The sequence below is a fragment of the Mytilus trossulus genome, chromosome 4, assembly GCF_036588685.1.
Source record: "Mytilus trossulus isolate FHL-02 chromosome 4, PNRI_Mtr1.1.1.hap1, whole genome shotgun sequence".
Taxonomy (NCBI): domain Eukaryota; kingdom Metazoa; phylum Mollusca; class Bivalvia; order Mytilida; family Mytilidae; genus Mytilus; species Mytilus trossulus.
The window spans coordinates 80,532,572-80,556,669 of record NC_086376.1 but is presented as its reverse complement, the minus strand read 5'-3'; the positions used below and the strand labels follow the sequence as shown (position 1 = coordinate 80,556,669).

The 24,098-nt window shown below is 31.7% G+C and overlaps 1 protein-coding gene across 4 annotated transcripts in view; it reads left to right on the top strand.

The window, feature by feature from the left end:
• LOC134716091 (cytosolic purine 5'-nucleotidase-like) overlaps positions 1-24,098 on the top strand; it is an 84,170-nt gene that overhangs the window by 33,921 nt on the left and 26,151 nt on the right. For all 4 annotated transcript variants that reach the window (XM_063578856.1, XM_063578854.1, XM_063578853.1 and 1 more), the window contains exon 6: positions 15,335-15,429. In XM_063578856.1, the coding sequence (XP_063434926.1) occupies positions 15,335-15,429 (95 nt within the window). The remainder of the gene's footprint in view (positions 1-15,334; positions 15,430-24,098) is intronic.

Sequence of the window (24,098 nt, the reverse complement as noted above, 5' to 3'; positions counted from 1 at the left end):
CTGAAATAAATTAAAAATTTCTCATAACTCTCTGCCAGTGTTTGAAGACTTTTACATTTTTTCTTTTCTTTTTTTTTTCTCAATTAGTTGAAATCAAATTCAATTTAATGCTCTTCTGTTAATGTTTTCTTATTATGATATGCAAATATATGTCAAATCAGTCACATTTCCCCCCAGTTTTTTTCAACATGTCTTAACTTTAGACCATTTATATATTTCACAAAAAATTTAACAGAATGTGTTACTGAAAAAGAAAAAGGATATTTTTTGCTTAATATTTAATTTTTTGGGTAAATTCATGAGTATTTCTTTAAAAAAAAATTACTAATATTATTGCTATGTTTAATAAAGGAACTTTTGGTATGAGTCTCTATGAGACAGCAACTCACTAGATATATGTAAAGTTACTTTGGAAAGATTTTCCATAATTTCACGAATTTCCCAGTGAGCAAACTCAACATGAATGTCCATTTGAATATCTTGCTTTCTTCAAAATACAACTGATGTTGCAGTTTTCATAACCATGGTGATTAATAGATTAAGAAGATGGAGTATTAGTGCCAATGAGACAATGTCTCCATCCAAGTCCCAATTTTGAAACGTAAACCGTTATAGATCAAAGTATGGCATGCAGCACTGACCAGCAAGCTATAAACGGCCCCGAAAATAACTAGTGTAAAACCATTCAAACAGGCCACTTTCAACACTCATTTCTATTTCATGGGGACAGTTTTATTGGTGGAGATAGTAGGAGTGCCTGTAAAGGATCATCGCCAATGATAGGACAATCCTAGTCCAGATCTTATCTTAGTATATGCCTTTAACCTCGGCATAAAAATGTGGATTTCTACAATACATAAATTTAAAGGCAGTTTGTTCTGTATTCTCATTTTTCTTTTATTTTGCCACAAAACTTTGACATTTAGAAGTACAATTGCACAATTTGAATGGCTGCATGTTATTGCATCACATGTTTTAAGTTATGTAATGTGTTAGCATTGTCATTGTAAGTTTTCTCCTTTTACAAGCACCTGCATTGAATTAGCTTGGTACAGTCCTTCTTTTTATAAGTTCTCAGTCATTATACCTGAAAAAGAAATGTTATTTTAATGATTGATAATTAGTCGAAAGTTATTTTTATAGATATTTAATTTTAATCCCTTGCATAATGGTGACAGACTGAAGTATTTTCAATGATGGATTTATCATTTATTTCACATCAAACAAATGGTCAAAGCTTAACACCTGTGTCCAGTGACCATGCAGTGTAACCTTGACCATCCAAAATCAAGGTGTGCTACAATCTCCCTTTGTTCAATTAGCAAAAACTTCAAAATAATTGTAGAACTAAATGTATGATACCATTGATGATCATTGATGGTGATAATAGTGTCCTTCCTGTTGGATATATAAAAGTTCTAGTTTTGACTTTTGATTTGCCCTTTGAAAGAAGTCTTTGTCAATTTCTTACTTTAGCTTAGCTTTGATAGTTCTGAAATTTTTCCCCCTCTAATACTTACAGTGAAAGATTTTAAACATCCCTATATCACACCCTCTACAGGCTATCATTTAAACAGATACATAAGGATCTGTGTTATAGATTGCCATTTAAAACAATTGTTTATGCTATTGTGTAAGCAGTTTTGTCAGAGGTTCAAAGTGTCATTGAAATAAAATTGAATTTGCAATGGTGTCCTGTAGATTTAAGTCTGTGTTACCTATCCCATCGACTACACCTTAGCTTGAAATAGGGTGTGTATATCTATATTCACAACCTGAGGATGTGAGACAGGTGTGAAATGTTGTTGAATTGTGTCCATGAAATCCAAGTTTCAAGGGTAAATTTTGTTATTCAATGACCTTGAATAAGCCTCCTGCTTCCCGAGGAACAATTAAGTGTTCTTCAGATCAGTCTAAAGTTTGATGTACTTCAATATTTTAATATATTTCTGGAACCATCTGTTTGTTTTGTCATAATTGACTTCTTTCCTCATGGCTTATTCTGTTGTTAATTCTAAGTGTGCAGTTAAGTATTTTTCCTGGGAGGGTTTGTCTCAAAAGTTCAGTTTCCATCCACGATAAATATGATTTTGGGATTAAAGATGAAGACTTACTGTTAACATGGATGTTTTCTTGACTATTAACATGGATGGTTTCTTGAGATGCTATAACCAATGATAATCTGTTTATGGCAATTTTACCTATGACCACATTGTTAGTTTTTTTGACAACGGGCATGTGCACGCTTTGTTTCTAGCAATAATTTTTCATTTCACGCTAGCCTACTGTGCCGAGGAAGGATAAATTAAAGAAAAATTTCGTAAAATAGCGATAATTTAGGTTATCACAAAATAAGCCACTCTTCCATTGTTTTTTATTATTTTTGTGTAATGTAAGTTTTAATAAAAATTGTGTGTTAAACTAGTACATCTCTCCACTCATCTGTAGATATTCAAAGGAACTTTCAAAAAAAAATTCCAACTTTTGATCTTTTGAGAAAGTCCCCAACAACGGTACGTTTTTTCTAAAATCTGTTTTTACTTTATAATCTATTGTTTGATTAAAGGTGGATGCTCCTAATTCCATATAATTTAAAAAGTAAATTGGAGGCTGTCAATCATAAATGCCAGAATCTATGGAGTACTTCACAGTATGCTGAGTATTAATTTTGGCAAATTATTTTCAGGGAGTTGTTTATTAATCAATATAAACACTTTAACATGATAAAAATTGTATTCATATGTTGTGATGATAGCTAGGATGCTGCGTACTATCTTTAATGTAATGAAATATGGCTTAAATAAAAGATATGATAAATCTTGCTTCTTGTAACTGAAAGTTGTTGAATACTCACTAAAGAGTGCAATGTAAATAAGGATTATACCACTGTTAGTGTTAACAAAAGAGGATGTGGAGTATTCCTGTTTGTCAGCAACTGAAGGTCAAATTGTACAGAAACTGAAGGTCAAATTAAACAGCAACTAAAGGTCAAAAACAAAAAGAGAATGGCAAGATGTTAACATTGAGTGGAGAAAGACTAAAATAAGCCCAGAAAACATGTGAAGAAATTTTGCAGTGATTTGTAAAGATCTACCTAAGTCGTTTTTAAAGAATTTCCTAAAACAATAAAAAATATCAAAAAGCAATATAATTAACAAACACATGAACATGTGGCTGGGTTACACCTTTTTTCTCAGATAATATCTCTACTTGTACATGTATTTTGTAATACAGTACTGTTGAAATTTACCATACACCATCTGACTATACAAAGACAATCAAAAGTACACTTGAACTTTACATCAGATTCTCCTAAATAAAATTTCATGATATATATCAGTATAATCATTGTACGACTGACACAGTTTTCTTCTATTACATAATATATTTTTAAGAAGGCCATATGAATTTCTTAAACATAATTGTAATAGCAAAAAGATATAAAGGATGTATAATGTATAGTTAACATCAATGAGACGTCAGCAACCCAATGACCTAGAAGACTAAAAGACATCTTCAGGCTAATATACAGCCTTCAACGGTATACAAACGATGTCTATATAGTATACTTGCACAAAAACACCCTGATCATAGTATAGAATTTAAGAGACTGAATATTTGCCACTGAACCTTAGGCACACAAAAATCAATCAATAAATTAGCGACTACACAAGATCTATCATTTAGACCTTGCTCCCTATTTTTATCATTGAGAGAATAAAAGAAAACCACTGCCAAGGTTCCTGACTTGTGACCTTAATACAGCATTTCTAGGTCAAATGTCAGAGAAGCAGCCCATCAGTTTGATTATATATATGTCAACTGATCACTTTGTGTTTTGCTTTCTGCTTGTCAATTTCTACTTCATTTTTTCAAACCCATTTTTTTTGTTCGATTTTGACCGACTGTATTCCTTTCATCATATAGTTTTTATTTCATTTTCTAAACTGCTTGTATAATTTTATAATACATTGTACCTTCCAAAAGCAAAGTGTTTTCTGATTCCAGTTATAGTTTCATATTAAAATTTGTGGTGTTTAATTTTTGTGTTTAAGATTTGTATATAAAGATATTGTTGTATCTTTGAACTAGGCCATTCATGACAGTGCCTCACAGCACATTAACCTACCTTTAGATACAAGTAATCCTTTGACCTTTGTCATATGTGCAGTTCCTGACAATTCTTTTTGTGAAAGGTAGTTGACCAGCTTATAAAAGTGATAATCCAGGCTTGAACTTTCTTAATGTAGTGTTGTAATTAGAAACAAATATTATTGTTTGTAATTGTGCAGAATTAGGAATATGGGTGAATAAAGGTACAATCATTGTTGGAAGACAAAGGTTTATAAGATAGATTACCAATGCTACCCAGAGGTACTAATATTATTAATAGTATCATTTAAACCAATAAAAAAAATATTTGAATTGCTTTGATCTACAAGTATATTACAAAAGATCAAATATAAGTACTGTGGATTCATTATTATTTGTTGGATACCAATTTTCAGTGGATTTCATAGGTACAGGTGAACCATGATAGTAAGTGTTCAACAAATAACAAATTATATATAGGGTTCTATGCAGACTTTGCAAAACCACAAAATCAAATATCCAGGAACATGCAAGGTTTCCTCAATCCATGAAAATTGATACCTACAAAAATAAATGAAACCACAGTCAAAATGTATTTAGAGTTTTGTGGCATCAAACATAAAAACCTAAAATGTCTATGAAATTTTGAGTCTAATATCATGTTGCTTGCTTAACAAATATTTTATCAGAATATTTTTAAGTTATTAGAGGCTGTCATATCTAGGTTTGTCCCATTTTAATTATTTTTCGAAGTAGCATAAATTGTGCAGTGAAACAAAGATTTCTTATTTTTTTATTCTTCGGATATTGGATTATTTTAGATGAATGCAAATGCATTGTGTTCAATAAAAAACACCAAAACATTGTTATAATTGCAATTAAAGATAGTGATATAAGGTATCCTGTTTATGGTCCAGATTTAGGCTCTAATCTCTATATACCAGGTACGCGAGGAACAGTTACTGTGTTTATGGTCCAGATTTAGGCCTTAATCTCTATTTACCAGGTACGCAGGTAACAGTAACTGAAGGTCGTCACCTCTGGGATTGACTTGCGGTTTTCTGTAACAAATACCCATTCATATTAAATCTTTATATTTTTCATCTGAAAGATAGATTAGCTATATATTTCAAGAGGAAATACAGGTTTTCTAAAGTTTTCCTTCTTGTTTTTTCTGTTGATATAATATATTGTACCGCTCAGTTGGGGTAGTATTGTAGGGTGTCATATCTTTGGAGATTTAGCCGAGAGCTGTTCGACATTATGACCTTACAACACAATGTTGTCTAACTATACTCTATGGTTCAATGGAGACATTTAAAAGATAGAAAGAAGATCAGGGGAAATAGATGAAAATTAAGTAGGTTTGGGTGATGACAGATTTTATCAGGGCTCACTTAACAAATATGAGATGCTATTCAAATGGGTATTGATATCTGAAGGTTGAACCGAAATAATTATACAGCAAAAAATGACAAAAAGTACTTCTAAAATTTAAATGAGTTTTGCTTCTAGCTGTAATCTGGTATAATAACTAATGTTAGGTGACTGAACTGTTCACCCAAGTTGAACTTGGAAACTTTAAATGTTTTTATTAAAAGTTTAAATGTTAATTCTTGAAATTGTGGTTAATAAGGGATCAAAAGAAAAGTTCTTGAACCTTTCAGCCATATGGGAACTACAGTTGTTTAATAGGAATTATAGAGAAAGAGATAATTGTCATTGTAATAAGCCTTAGAAAAAATATTTTCGAAATTAAAAAGTTTTAAAATGTTCTTTTAGTAAACTTGTGGCTTGAAAATTAAATTTAAATATTTTTAATTTTGAAATAAGACTGTCCAGGTGTTTCACTTTGTAGTCAAATTAAGATTAAAACGTTGAAAAGCAACAACATTTATTTTTGAAAAAAACATGTAAATGTTATGATAAACTTGTTAAATTTGTTTAAATGCTTATCCAATGTAAAACCACAACTCAAAAAGGTATAGAAAAACAAAAATATTTGAAATAGGCTTTTTGTGTGGTCTTGAATTAAATGATTTAATGAAATGTAATAGTGTCTTTCTTTTAATAATAAATATTCTTAAAAAAATATATGGGCTCTAAATATAATCAATTTACTAATCTTTTAAGTTATAAGAAGCATATTACCACAGCCTGGGCTTTTGCAAGTTCAAATCATATGGGAAGTTTAAAGTTCCTTTGGTGTCAAGGATTAGAATTAGTTAAAACTTATTGGAGTCTCTGACCTTGGTACTGTCTATTCAACAATAAGCAGCATGCATAAACTGGATCATAAAGACCTATGTATCATGCTTGGGTGAATTTGGTTAAGTTTTTAGTTGGATCTGTTTCTCAGAAACTTTTAATATTTTATATAAAAAAGAAGATGTGGTATGATTGCCAATAAAACAACTCTCCACAAGTGACCATATGACGCAGAAATCAAAAGCTAAAGGTCACTGTATGTTCTTCAACAATAAGCAAAGACCATACCACGATTCTGTTTCCTTGTATTTTACCATTTCAGTGTTAATTTATAGTATTTGGTTCTTTCTTACATAACATAGATTTAGAAAATTTAAGGAGGTTTGTTATTACTGCAAATAGTTGTGACATAATTGAAGAATATCACCATACATAATAATTCAGTCTGATAGCGCTATTTTGATGCAGCAATTCCTGAAATTGCTTAAATTTATATCCACTATGCCTATTCTTTAGCAGTCATTTAAATAAATACATGCAATAATTTTGGAATAAAAAGTTCATTCTATGTGTGAGAATTTGCTCTGATAGTGCTTTTTTGAAGCAGCAATTCCTGAAATTGCTTAAATTTATTTCCGATTTGCCTATTGTTTAACAGTCATTTAAATAAATGCATGCACTAATTTCTGAATAAAAAAAGTTCATTCTAAATGTGTGAGAATTTGCTCTGAAATCTATTTTAAATTTCAAATGAAGTTTCACTGCTTTTTTCCCTTGCATCACACTTTGGCACATATGCTTCTGAACAGCATTTAGGAATCTATGACCAACATTTTTGTCTTCATTTTTTCATGAATTTATAAACATGCCAAGAGAACTACAAGTCAATTAACCAATTTCTTCTTTATGTATGAAGAAATGTTTATAAATTGAATAACAAAAAAAGGTTTTCTTTTCATTAAAAAACAGAAATTATCGTTAAAAAGTGTATATTTTTTTAGCTTTATGAGTTTGAAAAAAGTCTGACATTTTGTGTATTTTTTGTTGAAAAAAGAAAGAATTGGTAACGGAAAGATTGACGTAAACACTACTACTTTAGTTAGTGAGGATCATTAAATCTCCATTCCATCATTTATGTTTACTCTGCCATGATGGCTCAATGAAGTAAATTGAAAGTAACAGGCCTTTGATTGGAAAACCATATATTACAGACATTATTCATTATAAATCATCACTATTGGATAAGAGGTGGAGAAAATTGTCTGATATTGTATCAGATCACTTTGTTTGTTTTTGTTTGCTTAAACTTGTTACACCTGTGAATTCAGGTGGTTCTTGTAGACATTGAGGCAGGCGAAGTCATTATAAATAACACTTTGGCCATTTCTTGTGAGTTGTAGGGACTGCATTTTTTAACTGGAAAAAATTTGGATTCCAAGAATTTTTTTTAACAAGATTTTCTTCCCTTTACTAAAATGGTTAATGTGTTCCATTTATTAAAAAAAAATCAATCTTGATGAAAGAGTTACTAAAAACAAAACCTTTTTTGTGAATGTAATGTTATCATGCATTTAAAACTGTAAAATAAAAAAATAAATCTATATCCTTTCAGTATAGCCATTTTAAATGCATTGATCTAATTTGTCTTTATCTAAAGAATTATTATAAATTGATAAAAAATCACATATTTGAAAAATGGTCACATACTGTCTTTAAAGGATTGCAAAATCATTGTCAATAAATCTAACCACTGCATATCCTACCTATAAAGGTATTTTATAAGAATTTTATAAATTCTATAAAATTTTAAAACACCCACATTACGAAATTACAAATAGCATATGTTCTTAATGGGAATTTATGTGTCCTTATTTGAATATCAACATATTCATTGGCATGCTTTGGAGGCCAAAATTTGAATACATGTAACGGTATCTCACCGATAAAACGCAAGGTAACAAACCTCAAATAAAGAATTATCAGTTATATAAGATTTGCATATTAAATGACCTCTGTGACATTGAAATACCCGGATTTCTTGACAGGTGCAAGACTGTACTTAAAGGATACAGTTACCTTGTAAAACTATTTGAAAACAGTTTGACATGTACAAGAGACTTTTTGGTGACAATATTATGTATTCTATTACCCTTGAAAGTAAACATAATTTAAATGTTAAGATTTCACATCCTGATGGTGATCTAATCTTAATGGCTTAAAAAATATTGTATTACCCCCAGAGATTTTAATAAAAATCTAATGTTAGATGAAATGAAAATTGTTTGAAGAGGTTTTTTTAGAAATTGCATAAGGGGTTTTGAAATTAGAAATTGTAATTGCTGGTTATATTGAATTACAGTTACTTGAAAATGGCATGAGAAAAAAAAAGTGTCATTTTTTTTATTAAATCTTATAAGAAATGTGAATGATATCCAGGGGATTTGAGTTAAATAGCTTTTTAGATAGTTTTCAATATGATACAAAATCTTATCTGAGGTGGGATTTTAGCTTCACTTTGTCACACTTAGTTCATCATGGTCTGTTTAATAACAACTAAATGTACTTTTTGAAAATATGTATTCTAAAATTACAGGACAATTTGATACCAATCAGCAAAGAAAGGGTTATAATGGTAAAACAAAAGACCTCAAAACAGTCATTTAAAAGAGTTAAACAGGTATCTAAGCACTACATACATACCTGTAGTTCGGACAAACCCCCCTTTGAAAACAAATAAGCACTGTTAAAGTCAATGTTCTGTTCGAATTATGACTTAAAGTAGAATTTGTAAGTCCAACAAACTCCCCCCCTCCCCCCCTCCCTTGGAAATTGGAAATTCCTGGCTACGGGCCTGACATACTCATTCAAACAATTTAGTTGTAGATTAAGAACACTTAAGACAATATAAGAGGAGTTTTAGGTCCTATGTTCTAAAAACTCCCCCCTACAGTGCCACATCAAAGTTCCTTCATACTTCATTGCAGTAACATTTGCTGTACTTTAGTGAAGTTTAGGTCATATCATAGCTCATTGCAGACCAATAGGCTCCATGGGAAATTTAGGTCATATCATAGCTCAGACCAATGGTCTCCATATAATCGGATTTTATCTTTTAACCCTTCTTCTGCATCTTATGATTACTATTTAAATATTTGTCAATAGAAGTGTTTTGTGTACTTTAGCAGTAATGACCCTTTTTTACTGTGTTTGTCCTATTTATAAATGGCAAGAAGTAGGCTAATAATCCTGATTGTCCATATTTAGAATTTAAAAAGTACAGTTATACACACTTTAGATAGCTTATTATGTGTGGGTCTGTTTATTCAAAGTGATTGATATTGTACTCTTTATGAATACACAATGACATGTTCTGAATGTCCAAGCTAGTACCAAAAGAGGGACACAGCTCCTCTCTGATCTAATAGTTCTGCTCTATGCAATTTACTATTGTAAGGTAAAACAAATATGTTTCATTGTAAAATAAACTGTTTATGTTTGAAAAAACTTCATATATAAATATGGTCAACGACAAGTTATTCTTTTCAGACAAGAAACTGTGCTTATGTGTTTTTGCAAGACATTTCAGCGTGTGTAATTTTGTTCTTCAATATCCTTGAAGAAATTGGTATTTGACATTACAGGAGCATTGTAGTCGAAACATTGTATTTTGTTCACTGCACAGAACTTTTTGTTTAGTAAATCAGAAAAAAAATAAAAATGAGAAGAATCCTAGTCATAAACTAAGCTAGCTCAATTAGTGAGTGAAGGGTTAAGATCAGGCATTTATATTTGACATTCTAGCCCTTTGTTCTCTGTTTTCTGGAAGTAGGTACTGCAGATATATGCACTGTCTAGATGTCTCAATTTTCCTGGAATGTAGTAATTGAAATCATAATTGTTTTTCATGTTGAAATATTATTAAACAGGCCAAAAATGACATAATTTGAGAGGAAAGTAATTCCAGTCATCTGGTGGAAACATCTTGCTTTAGTGTTATTGCTACTAATGAACACATGCATACTATAGTTTGTTTATATGTTTACAAAAGCATAGAGCCCTATTACCTACAAACTATCATTTAAACATTGATTTTTAAATATTTTTTCCAGATGTACATTCCTCTATGGGAAAATTTAAAAGAAGAATTTATATATTGAAGTTTTGTATATTGTTTCTTGCATTCCTTAAGTGGCTGGAGAATGATCAGACAATAAAAAGTTTTAAAATAAATGATCTGTTTGGAAATTTCTTATAATTATACCAATGGCAAGGTGAACTTTGTGAGTTACAAAGAAGTTACTGGGATGCGGCAGAGTGCTGCCCTCTTCAACAGTAAAACATTAAGATTTGCATTGAATGGCTTGAATATGAAGAAAATGGTTTTAATTTCCTTTAGCTAAATAATTTGGATTAGTAAGGGAAGATAACTCTAAATTGAAGATTTTAAAAAGATAAGGGAAATAACTCTTCATGGAAGCCTTTTTAAATAAGTTCAGGGAAATAATTCTATATTGAATAAAATTGAGAATGGAATTTGTCAAAGCCTTAAAAACAGCTGAAGGCCACCAATGGGTCTTAAACACAGCAAGAAAATCCTGCACCCAGAGCCTTTTGATAAAGTTAGGGTTATAACTCTGAAATAAAAATCTTTTGATAAATAAGAAAATTGAATCCTTTTTATAAGTTAAGGGAAATAACTATATATTGAAGCCTTTTAATAAGTTTAAGGAGATAACTCTAAATTCAAGCACTTTAATGAGGTAAGGGAGATAAATCTAAATTAAAACCTTGTGTAACTAAAGGGAAACTCTGTTTCTATTCCTTGTCAAAAGTAATGGTATTTCTTTTTTCATAAGGATTTTAGGCATCATTATCAAAAAATAGTCTTATAAGCTTGTGATGGTATAGGGTGTCTTCAGCGTTTAAGGTTGTAGATTGTAATCCTAGGCTGAATAAAACAAAAATTTGAAAATCAGAATGTGTAATTTCTTTCATCAGCACTTTGCGTTTAGAATAATATGTCCAGGTAGGCAAAGTTCTTATTCATATCACTTGTTCTTGTCCTGAATCAGGATCTAATTTTGCCACTGGACGCAACAGTCATCCATGCATTTATCATCATCATCTTTAAAAGCTAATCAAAAATAGACATTAAAAATATCATCAATATCCTAAAAATTCATCTATTTATTTACTGTATATGAATTAATATTTTTGTTGATGATTATTAATATTTTTGTTGATGATTATTAATATCTGTTGTCTAACGTTTGTTATTTTTGTTATTTCATATAAACAGTAGATGTTGTAAGGTAATAAGAATAATCTGAATATAGAGTTTTTCCAATTCATTTATTATTTTCTAGACATTTACAGATGAAAAGCTACTTAATACTTTTGATAGACTCAGGCACAAAGGTTATAGATTTGGAGTATTTATGTTGTATAATATTAAATGATATAATGAGAATGATGTTGAAATGCTGTTTTAATAATTAATATAAAAAACAGATACTACAAACACACTCGTCTGGCAAAACTTCAAAAGATTTTACGTTAGTACTACCCCTTTGTAATATTTTCTTTTCTTTCACAATAAATTTAGTTTAAAGCCATCCACAAAAAATAAGAAATTGGTAACCCACGGATAAAAGTGCTTTCACAGTAGGACTGGTTTCACTGGTGGAGCACTTTGCTTCCCGTTCTTTTTCTGCTGAGTCTTTTCCTGACTTTGTGTGGTACTAAAAGTTATTCAGATTTTAGTTCTATGTGAAATATTTAGAGGACTTAATTGTTTGCCTATTATGACATCTTTAATTATTTACACTATGGTATTGTCTGTTCTACTACAACTGCCACATAAAAAAAAAAAAGTTGGTGAAAGAATTGAGCCTGGGGAATCCCCCCTCCACCCCCTTGCCAAGGCTGTGTTCGAACTCACATCCTCAGTGATGATATGCTAAGGTAATTCACTGTTACAGTAGTTTCAATACTTAGGCTATTTAACCACTGAGGCTGCAGTTTAAGAATTGAATGAATTACTATTCAAGCTTGACCAGTGACAAATATCACATGCATCATAAATAAGAATATATGTAATATATGAAATTCATGAAGAGTAACACATCTCTTTTTTTTAAATGAATGTCATGTTATATATCAGGACTTATCTCTCTACCCCTTTCAGATAAATACATTTGTTGACTAAATCTCTGGTTTTCCAAAATGATTTAAACTACAAATTTTATTGTTTTAGAAAATGTGTTTATTGTCTTAAGATAATTGTACCCTTTAAAAGAAAAGATAACCGGATGTTTTTAATTACAAGTGTCTGCCACATCAAACAACTTTCATTAATTTTAACGTAGCTACCTTATTAGTGAGAGGAAATTCATTATTAGCAAATTAGGCAACCATAACAAAAAGGTGATATCTCTGGATAATAACACAAAGGCGACCTTGTTGTTCGTCAATTTTCACTTTTAGTGGTACTTTTGACAATAGATGTCACTTTGCTGTGAGTTTCGGTTATTTGACCATGTAGACACCATGTCCATTTTCTGAGTTGACATCTAATTGTAGAAATTTTTATTACCTTTTTTCCCCACTTATCACAATGGCCACTAGGTCCAATGTACCATAACTTTAAAAAAAATATTTATTATTGTGGAATACATTTAAATTATAAATGGGAGATCAGCATGGGAACTTTCAAAAAAAGGAAAATAATCATGTATCATTAAGATCCATTACAGACCTATTCTGTGTAATGAAATTGGATAAAAATGGATCCACACACTATTAATCTTAACACAATAACTTAATTTTCATAACCTCTTCTGAGATTTCAAAGTAAATCATTTTTAAAATTTATAATGTGGGCACTCTGGCTCCATTTTATAATAGGGAATTAAGATGTCAGTTTATGAATTGATGAAGACGTTATTTGACCTTTTAATCATTTAAATATATTATTGTCAAAACTGGTATTAAAAAACTTTTTAGAAATTTGTATGATTTAATGAATGACTTCACCATAACTTATGAATTTGATCAGAAATAAGTTTTTAACCTTGATTTTTTAGGGAAAAAAGTGGGGTCTTCTGTAGTTAGCTATTTTGGTAGGTTGACCTATACACACCACTAGTTTTGATGTTTAGAGTATATATTAAAAAGCACTATTAAAGTAATAATTTTCATGTGTGGTGATCCCATTTTTTGCCATTCATTCCTCAATTATAACCTTAATTGGCTTGAAGGCCTTTAGTAGCAAAGTCTAAAGATGTTAGAATTTAGACTTAAGAAGATGTATGTATGGCTGCCTCAGATTTTGTTAGGATGCCCTGATTAAGACACAACTACTTTATACAATGCATTGGCAATATTTAAATTTGTGCACTTTTCTGTATATTTCCTATGTCACAGAAAAAAAGGAAAGTTCATGAGTAAAATGGATTTTTTATTAAATATGTTACATAGACTTTATATGGATATGTTCTGGACTTCAAAGGTGCCAAACTAAAAGTGTCTGGACTGTAAAAGTGCTGAAACAAAAAAGTCCATAAATGTGTATGGGAAGGCAAGAACAATTTTTGGTAGATACAGAGATTTGAAACAAAACTTTATATTTTTCTTACCATTTGCTGAAGGTTAAACACTTTGTATCAGTTTTTGTGTATAAATAGGGCAAAAAGGATTAAATTTTTTGTCTCAGAGCTGTATCAAATACATGCTTAATAAGAACTGAGAATTAAAAAGGGAAAGGTGGAATATTCCTAAGTAGTTAAAATAAATGCTTCCAACAAGTCTGTAACAGTTTAAACACACGTTAGTTCTTTGCACTTAGGATTTAGTATATTAAAGATGTAAAGTTAAAATAAATTTAGATTTTTTAGACATTATAGAAGCAGACAATCCTTCAAGGTTTTTAATGAGCGAAGGCATGATTTGTTGTGGTGAAAATGATTCAATTTTAACAGATGCAATACACAACTTCATCGTTAATCAGTGAAATTAACAATCATCTCAAACCCACACGCTGGTAATTATGAAGGTGCTAAGAAAAGTCCAGTAGCCTTTTCTCTATGTTCCGTGAAATATAGAAAACAGCAGTTTAGGTCATGCGTCATGCAAGTGAAAATAATTTAATCATGGCATATGCAAAATTTAAAATGCACTCTTAGACAGCATATCGTTTCATAAAAGTAGACAGGTGCCTTCAGTTTCTTTTAGCATTAATAATTTTTTTTTGCATCTTAAATAAATGATGCATTTGGCAGGACAAGCATGAAAGCAAATGTGTAAAATTACTTTCCAATTTTGCAGACTTTTAAATGGTTAAGTCTTCAGTAAACATTATAAGGTTTCTATCATTTAATAATAACAAATTTTGATTAGAAGGTAGCAAGGTGGAAAATTGAAACAGACTAAACTTAATTAAAATGTGACTTTGATTTAAATGAGGTTTATGTAACTTGATAAATTCTATGGTGCCATGCTATAAGATGCTTCATAAAAACAAATCCTCTTGGTTGTTTTTTGTGAGTTTTACAATGATTTCTTTGTTATTACAAAGGATTTATATAGAAATATTACATAAATCCTTGGTATTACCCAAGAAATTCAAAAGAATATAAAATAAACATAAAATTGTGTAAAAAAAAATCTTTTAAATTTTTTAAATTTTTTATCTTTTAAATTTTTTTTTTGAAGAAATAGGCATGAAAATAATGTATTGATGGAGTGTTAATTGACAACTGTTACACTATAGGCAAATTAGTTGCGTTTTGCCAAGAAAAACAGAGAAATACTAAGCAAGAAACAAGGCTGTTATGAGTTTAAAGCCATATTCCTCTCCCAGTAGTTTTGTGTTTTAAAAGAGTTAAAAATAAACATTGGACAGTGGTACCCCTATGAGAGAGAGTCTTATTTCTTTATATTTTCATGTTTTTGACAACAAACATTGTAATATAGATTAATTCCAATTAATTTGTCAAATCTGGAACTGATAAATATCTTTATTTTGTTCTTTCAGACATGAAATCCACAAAATCTACCCTAACAAGTTTGTGAACAGAGAGGATGATCCTAATAGGTTTAGAATATTCAACACTTTGTATGAACTACCAGGTAATATAGTTTCTGCACTCATATATGGTATGACAAATTAGGTAAAAGTTTGACGGAAAAAAGGTATGGCATCATTGTACTCCCTGAACTTTGTTTTAAGAAGGTCAAACAGCTTGTAATCCTAGCTGTAGTGTTTACCTGCTCCAAGGAGACTTACTTTTGTAATCCTAGCTATAGTTTGTTTACCTGCTCCAAAGGGCCTTACTTTTTGTTGCCTAAAGCTCGACATAGGGATAGTGATCCGGCGGCGGCGGTGGCTACTGCGGCGGCTACGGCGGCGGCGGCGATAGCTTACTTCTTAAAAGCTTTATATTTTAGAAGCTGGAAGACCTGGATGCTTCATACTTTGTATATAGATGCCTCATGTTACGAAGTTTCTGTCAGTCACATGTTCAATGTCCTTGACCTCATTTTCATGGTTCAGTGATTACTTGAAAAAAAAATCAAATATTTTGTAATGTTGAATTCTCTCTTATTATAAGTAATAGGATATCTGCATTTGGTATGTGCGTACCTTGCAAGGTCCTCATGCCCGTCAGACAGTTTTCACTTCACCTTGACCTCAATTCATGGATCAGTGAACAAGGTTAAGTTTTGGTGGTCAAGTCCATATCTCAGATACTATAAGCAATAGGGCTAGTATATTCAGTGTATGGAAGGACTGTAAGGCGTACATGTCCAACTGGCAGGTGTCATCTGACCTTGACCTCATTTTCATGGTTCAGTGGTTATAGTTAAGTTTTTGTGTTTTGGTCTGTTTTTCTTATACTTTATTCAATAGGTCTACTATATTTGTTGCATGGAATGATTGTAAGGTGTACATGTCTAGCGGGCATATGTCATTTGACCTTGACCTCATTTTCATGGTTCAGTGGTTATAGTTAAGTTTTTGAGTTTTGGTCTTTTTATCTGATATTATATGCCAAAAGTAACTATATATTTGGTGTATGGAAATATTTCATGATCTATATGTCAGTCCCGCACGATTTATTTGACCATGACCTTATTTCACGGTTCATTGCACAGTGTTAAGTTTTTGTGTTTTGGTCTATTTTTCTTAAACTATAAGTAATAGGTCAACTGTATTTAATGTATGGAAGCATTGTTAGCTGTACATGTCTCCCTGGAATGGTTCATCTGACCTTGACCTCATTTTCATGGTTCATTGGTCTTTGTTTAGCTATCTTGGTTAATGTTAAGTTTATGTGACAGTTGCAATAAAGCTTTAGGACTATCAACATAATATCAATGATAATTAAAGAAGGCGAGACATTTCAGTGTGTGCACTCTTGTTAAATAATAGCTGTAGTTTGTTTACCTGCTCCAAAAGGCCTAACTTTTGTAATCCTAGCTGTAGTTTGTTTACCTGTTCAAAGGAGCATAACTTTTGTAATCCTAGCTATAGTTTGTTTACCTGCTCCAAAGGGCCTGACTTTTGTAATCCTATCTGTGGTTTGTTAACCTGCTCCATAGGGCCTGACTTTTGTTATCCTATCTGTGGTTTGTTAACCTGCTCCATAGGGCCTGACTTTTGTAATCCTATCTGTGGTTTGTTTACCTGCTCCAAAGGGCCTGACATTTGTAAACCTAGTTGTAGTTGTTTACCTGCTCCAAAGGGCCTGACGTTTGTAATCCTAGTTGTAGTTGTTTACCTGCTCCAAAGGGCCTGACTTTTGTAATCCTAGTTGTAGTTGATTACTTGCTCTAAAGTGCCTGACATTTGTAATCCTAGTTGTAGTTGTTTACCTGCTCCAAAGGGCCTGACTTTTGTTATCCTATCTGTGGTTTGTTTACCTGCTCCAAAGGGCCTGACTTTTGTAATCCTATCTGTGGTTTGTTAAACTGCTCCATAGGGCCTGACTTTTGTAATCCTATCTGTGGTTTGTTTACCTGCTCCAAAGGGCCTGACATTTGTAAACCTAGTTGTAGTTGTTTACCTGCTCCAAAGGGCCTGTTGTTTGTAATCCTAGTTGTAGTTGTTTACCTGCTCCAAAGGGCCTGACTTTTGTAATCCTAGTTGTAGTTGATTACTTGCTCTAAAGTGCCTGACATTTGTAATCCTAGTTGTAGTTGTTTACCTGCTCCAAAGGGCCTGACTTTTGTTATCCTATCTGTGGTTTGTTTACCTGCTCCAAAGGGCCTGACTTTTGTAATCCTATCTGTGGTTTGTTAAACTGCTCCATAGGGCCTGACTTTTTAAATCCTGTCTGTGGTTTGTTTACCTGCTCCAAAGGGCCTGACATTTGTTAACCTAGTTGTAGTTGTTTACCTGCTCCAAAGGGCCTGACTTTTGTAATCCTAGTTGTAGTTGTTTACCTGCTCCAAAGGGCCTGACTTTTGTTATCCTATCTGTGGTTTGTTTACCTGCTCCATAGGGCCTTACTTTTGTAAACCTAGTTGTAGTTGTTTACCTGCTCCAAAGGGCCTGACTTTGTAATCCTATCTGTGGTTTGTTAACCTGCTCCATAGGGCCTGACTTTTGTAGTCCTAGTGGTAGTTGTTTACCTGCTCCATAGGGCCTGACTTTTTAAATCCTATCTGTGGTTTGTTTACCTGCTCCAAAGGGCCTGACATTTGTAAACTTAGTTGTAGTTGTTTACCTGCTCCAAAGGGCCTGACTTTTGTAATCCTAGTTGTAGTTGTTTACCTGCTCCAAAGGGCCTGACTTTTGTTATCCTATCTGTGGTTTGTTTACCTGCTCCATAGGGCCTTACTTTTGTAAACCTAGTTGTAATTGTTTACCTGCTCCAAAGGGCCTGACTTTGTAATCCTATCTGTGGTTTGTTAACCTGCTCCATAGGGCCTGACTTTTGTAATCCTAGTTGTAGTTGTTTACCTGCTCCAAGGGGCCTAACTTTTTCACTATAATCAGTTGTTTCTGTTGTTACAAATTATTTTCAAGCATTTGCACAATCAATATTGAAATATGGACAGAGTTGCAAGGCCCTATAAAATCAATTTGAAAATCCAAAATTGGAATATTTGATTTATTACATTTATTAATTTATTCTTATTTTTCTTTGTTTGGGGGATAGGTATATGAAGACTAACTCTTTTGTTATATTTTATTTTATTTCTTTTCATCTACCTGAAAGCCTTAGTATCTGTTCAGTTTTATCCCTGCTAAATAAATTCAACTAAATGTGTTAGGCTTAGCACATTGCACTCTGCATACAAAATAAAAATGGTTATTATGTATACCAAAACATTTTTTTCAGTATAAGTAGACCAAATAAAAATAGTATTTTATGAGGCTAAATAAAAAGTTATGGGACACGATTGAAGTTGAGATGTATCCTTATATCATTGTTTTTCTAATGTACTTTTCTCACTTGATACATATGCACATTTGTTATAAAGTTGATATAGTGTTATAATTTATCTAAATTACACCTCCCAGATTATAGAAATATGTATTACCAATTTATCATGTAGACACCTTCAGTCCATTGATCAAAGCTATAAGTTGTATTGTGTTAAAACTTTTGTTTCCTGTTGAAAGCTAACATGTCTATTAAACCTTTATAGTTCACACAAAAACAAAATCTTCAGTTACCCAGGCCTATCTTGATAAGCAATTTATTTTACCCCCTATTTTGCCAAATTGTATCAAAGTAACTAACATGGGTTCCAAGTAGCTTAAGTCAAAAAAATCATAAAGTTTATGTTAACCACACTCATAAGTTTCATGGTAACATGCTCTCCTCAAGTGCATGAGGTTTTGTGTTGGATTAGACACTACTTCAAAATTATCCAATGGATATTTATCATGGTTCCTATGAAAAACAAGTGAAAATAACTCAAAAACATGTATGGACAATTTGTGAAGTGACCATTTTTTGTTAATTTCTGGGTATACCACCACAATTTAGCTGTACAAGAAAATGTACAGTTTTGTGAATCTGATAAATAGTAAATTAGATGTGTTTTACAATGATAAGAAAAGAGACAAATGCCAAGAAGTATGTGATTATTGCAAGTCAATAATGAAACAGTGGTCTTTGCTTTCTGCAAGGCAACTTTTATATACAGGTAAAGCGTGCTGTATATGTTTTGAACATTGGGTGCTGTTTGCAAGAATAATTTTGAAATGATAGGGTTGGCCTTGATGATGGTGTGGTCTATGTAGTTGAACTACTGTGTCACTTAAGTTTGTCAGTGCTTTTACATGCCTATAAAACTGCATAAAAAGGCATTCAATTCTGAAGTAAAAATATGTTATGGATAGTGATCATAGTCATTTTTAACATATCGAAATTCCTTTAGTCTGTATGTTTGTTTCAAGATGGATAAGGATAAAAAATCAACCCTAATACGTCTCAATTGACTGTCACTTTATGTCAGAGAGCTGTCATCTGTTTGAGGGTTAATATGTTAATAAACTCATTATTAATACACCAATGCTACATAAATAGCCAGGAAACAATGTTGTTAATGACTTCTCTGATGGGCGAAAATTCAATTATCGGAATAATAATTTTAATAACTTGTCCATCAAAGCAATTACTTGTCATCTTTCATAAATAGGTAAAATATAAATGTTTAAGAATAAACATATGCATAAAAATGCATATGATAATTAAGGTAGACTGTCTCAAGTCTGAATTGTGGATTTTTTTGGGAGCATCGAAGTGCATCTTACGAAAAGGACTAAACAGATAGTCAGAAGTCTTGTACAGTTGTAGTGTCAAAAGAAGCTGTGTGTTTGCAGAGATAACAGTGATTACACAAACTTTGCTAGTCATAGCATTACATACAGATGATTACAACTATAGTTTGCAAATTTAAAATTGAGAATGGAAACAGGGACATGTCAAAGGATCAACAACCTGGCCAAAGTGCAGAAAAAAATTACTCTGTTTAATAATCTTAACTTACTGTAAAATGTGCACTAATTTGTACATAAAAAAACAATATTCAAATGTTTCTTAAAATTAAAGCTGTTTTTTTTTAATTTAAATACTGTCCCATTTTACTTTAATTTTAGAGGATTAAGTGATACATTCTTTATATATTTTAATTTTATATTATTCTTTTCTGTAGCCAAATGAATAGGAGATTTAAATTCATTAGAATGCACTGTAAAAATAATACAAAGGTAGATAACTCTAAGATTTACACACGCATATGTCCATCTTTTAAATGCCATTTTTTGTTGTATTTCAAGCGATTTTCGAGATAACTCTTGATCAAGATTGCTCAAACCAATAGTAGTGGAACAACTCACTTTGAAATTGTGAGGTATAGATAGTTCTTTTAACTATAGCTCTTTCTGACAGTTGTAGATGAAAATTAAACTAATGCGGTCTGATTAACTTTTCAACCCCCAAAAAATATCAAAGTCAATTTTCTAGTGGGCTTATATGTCTGAATTGGAAATCACTGTTTCTACTTTACATGAAGACAGTGTTGTCACGATTTTTATTTGAATTCACGTCACAGATGACATTGAAGAATTTTTCACTGAAATATTACCTCCTGTATTTAGCCATGTTAATTAAAACACACATTGATTATGTTTCCCGTAATTAATTGAAAAACAAAATGATTAATTACCTTCTCTTATTGTAATTGTTCATTTATATTGTTTATTGTTTTGTGGAAGAGTGATTCTTAGTGATGCAATAAAAAGCGATTTTTGATTGACGAAAGTATGCTAACAATTTACAGCTTGAACAAATATTAATTATTCAGACAGGATAAATATACACACAACTTTCTTAGAATTCAAATTAATTATGATTTTTTCCTTTGATCTTTTGGGGATTTTCTTTCTTCCATTATTCATGAATTGAAATAGTTTTTCACACCCTTTTTTGATTTCGATAATTATGACTTTTAAAGCATTGAAGTAATTAGTGCTGTTAAAAGATCATGTAAACAAAAAAAACTTCATATTAATGTTCCTGCACTCAAAAACCTTATAATTATTCCATTCAAGACATGATCATATAGTTCAGTTTATGCCCACGCCATGTCCTAAAGTTTGTTTCCCTTCTCTAACTTTAGATGCCTTAACCATATATTATGAACTTGTACATAATGCCTATTACCACAAAACACAGATCAAGTTTGATTTTTGGTGGGGTCACTTTTACAGTTCTAGAGTTATTTCCCTTTAAAATTGCTGATTTTTTTTTTTGGATTCCGTTCTCTAACTTAAGTTTGTCTCAACTAGTGACACTTTTACCGTTCTTTTTTTGTCCCTTTATAAAATTATATGCTCTTCCGAAACCTAACAATACGCAGGGGCCATTTAAAAAAAAACTTTTATAATTGGATTATTTTTCATCATATTCTGTTAACAATTCTGTACCATCAATTTGAGTTGATATTTTTGTTGAGCCTGCAACTTTTGTTGCAGAAAGCTTGACATAAGGATATTGATCCAACGGCAGTGGCTACAGTGGCAGCGGCTACAGCGGCAGCAGCGGTGGCGTTAGTTTACTTCTTAAAAGCTTTATATTTTAGAAGGTGAAAGACCTGGATGCTTCATACTTTGTGTATAGATGCCTCATGTTACGAAGTTTCCGTCAGTCACATGTCCAATGTCCTTGACCTCATTTTCATGGATCAGTGACCACTTGACAAAAAAGTTCAGAATTTTTGTAATGTTGAATTCTCTCTTATTATAAGTAATAGGATAACTATATTTGGTATGTGCATACCTTGCAAGGTCCTTATGCCGGTCAGACAGTTTTTACTGGACCTCGACCTCATTTCATGGATCAGTGAACAAGGTTAAGTTTTGGTGGTCAAGTCCATATCTCAGATACTATAAGCAATAGGGCTAGTATACTTGGTGTATGGAAGGACTGTAAGGTGTGCATGTCCAACTGGCAGGTGTCATCTGACCTTGACCTCATTTTCATGGTTCAGTGTCTATAGTTAAGTTGTGTTTTGGTCTGTTTTTCTCATACTTTATGCAATAGGTCTACTATATTTGTTGTATGGAACGGTTGTAAGGTGTACATGTCTAGAGGGCAGATGTCATCTGACCTTGACCTCATTTTCATGGTTCAGTGGTTATAGTTAAGTATTTGTGTTTGGGTCTGTTTTTCTCATACTTTATGCATTAGGCCTTCTATATTTGTTGTATGGAATGATTGTAAGATGTACATGTCTAGAGGGCAGATGTCATCCGACCTTGGCCTTATTTTCATGGTTCAGTGGTCAAAGTTAAGTTTTTAAGTTTTGGTCTTTTTATCTAATATTATATGCCAAAGGTCAACTATATTTGGTGTATGGAAATATATTATGGTCTATATGTCAGTCCCACCAGTTTTATTTGACCATGACCTCAATTTCACGGTTCATTGCACAGTGTTAGGTTTTGTGTTTTGTTCTATTTTTCTTAAACTATAAGGAAAAGGTCAACTTTATTTGTTGTATGGAAGCACTATTAGCAGTACATGTCTGCCTGGCATGGCTCATCTGACCTTGACCTCACTTTCATGGTTCATTTGTCTTTGTTTAGCAATCTTGATTATAGTTAAGTTTATGTGACAGTTGTAATAAAGCTTTATACTTAGGACTATCAATATAATATCAATAATTAGTAAAGGAGGCGAGACATTTCAGTGTGTGCACTCTTGTGTTAAAAAAGAATGGATGGAACCTTAAACATTTTACAGGTATTACAGGAGTGTTTTGGACTACCGGTAATAACACAATGACACCTTGTAAATGCAGCTTCTCCTAGACTGTTAAGCTGGAGTTTATCTACAGCAGAGTTATTTTTGTTACTCAAAAGGTTTAAAAGATGAATGACTTCATGCGTCGAAGGAATCCTAAAGTTGGCTTTTAAGTGTAGTATACATGGTTTTACTAATTACTGATAATATTTACATTGATGATTAAGTCATTTATTATGTTATGATGTCACCTTTCATTACTGATGAATAAGCAGTGCTTAAACTGTACGTTTTCATTAGGGAGATGCTCTTTACACATCTCTTATAAGTAATTGTTTCTTAATACACTATAAAACTTATCATTATGTGATCTACACATTATTTCTTTGTAGACGAAAAGTGTGCCAGTTCTCCAGATATCTCTAATGAGTTATACCAACCATGTTTTGTCCATGAGTAGTTACCTCAGTTCTCTAAGTATCTCTGATGATTTTTATCGAACATGTTTTAAAAGTCCCAGAGGGTATCATGAACCCAGTAGTCAACACAGTTTTATTAACATGAAACATCACTGATATGTGCCTTTTTTGTATGTCAACTACTCATGCTAGATGGACTTACATAATCAGCTTAACTTTTTTTAATTTTATGTTTTCAATGCTCTTCAACTTCATATTTGATTTTGCCAGAAACTTTTGATTAATGCATAATTAATGAGTCTTGTGTGGCAAAACATGTCTGGCATAGCATATTATAAGCAAAGTATTTCTGATGAACTTTTCAACCACTGGGTTGATGCATCTGTGGTTAGACATTTTGTCCACAAAGGTATCACAAATCCAATACTGAATAGTCAGCACTTCTGTGTTGATATAAAATGTCATCCATACATTCTTTTTTATATATAATTTTTTTTTAAAGAATGTGTTGAATATCTCTCAATGTAAAGGTTTTTCTACCCCTAGACATAGATGGCCTTAATTATATTTGGCACAGTTTTTGCAACTTTTTGGTTTTCTATGCTATTTATGCTAT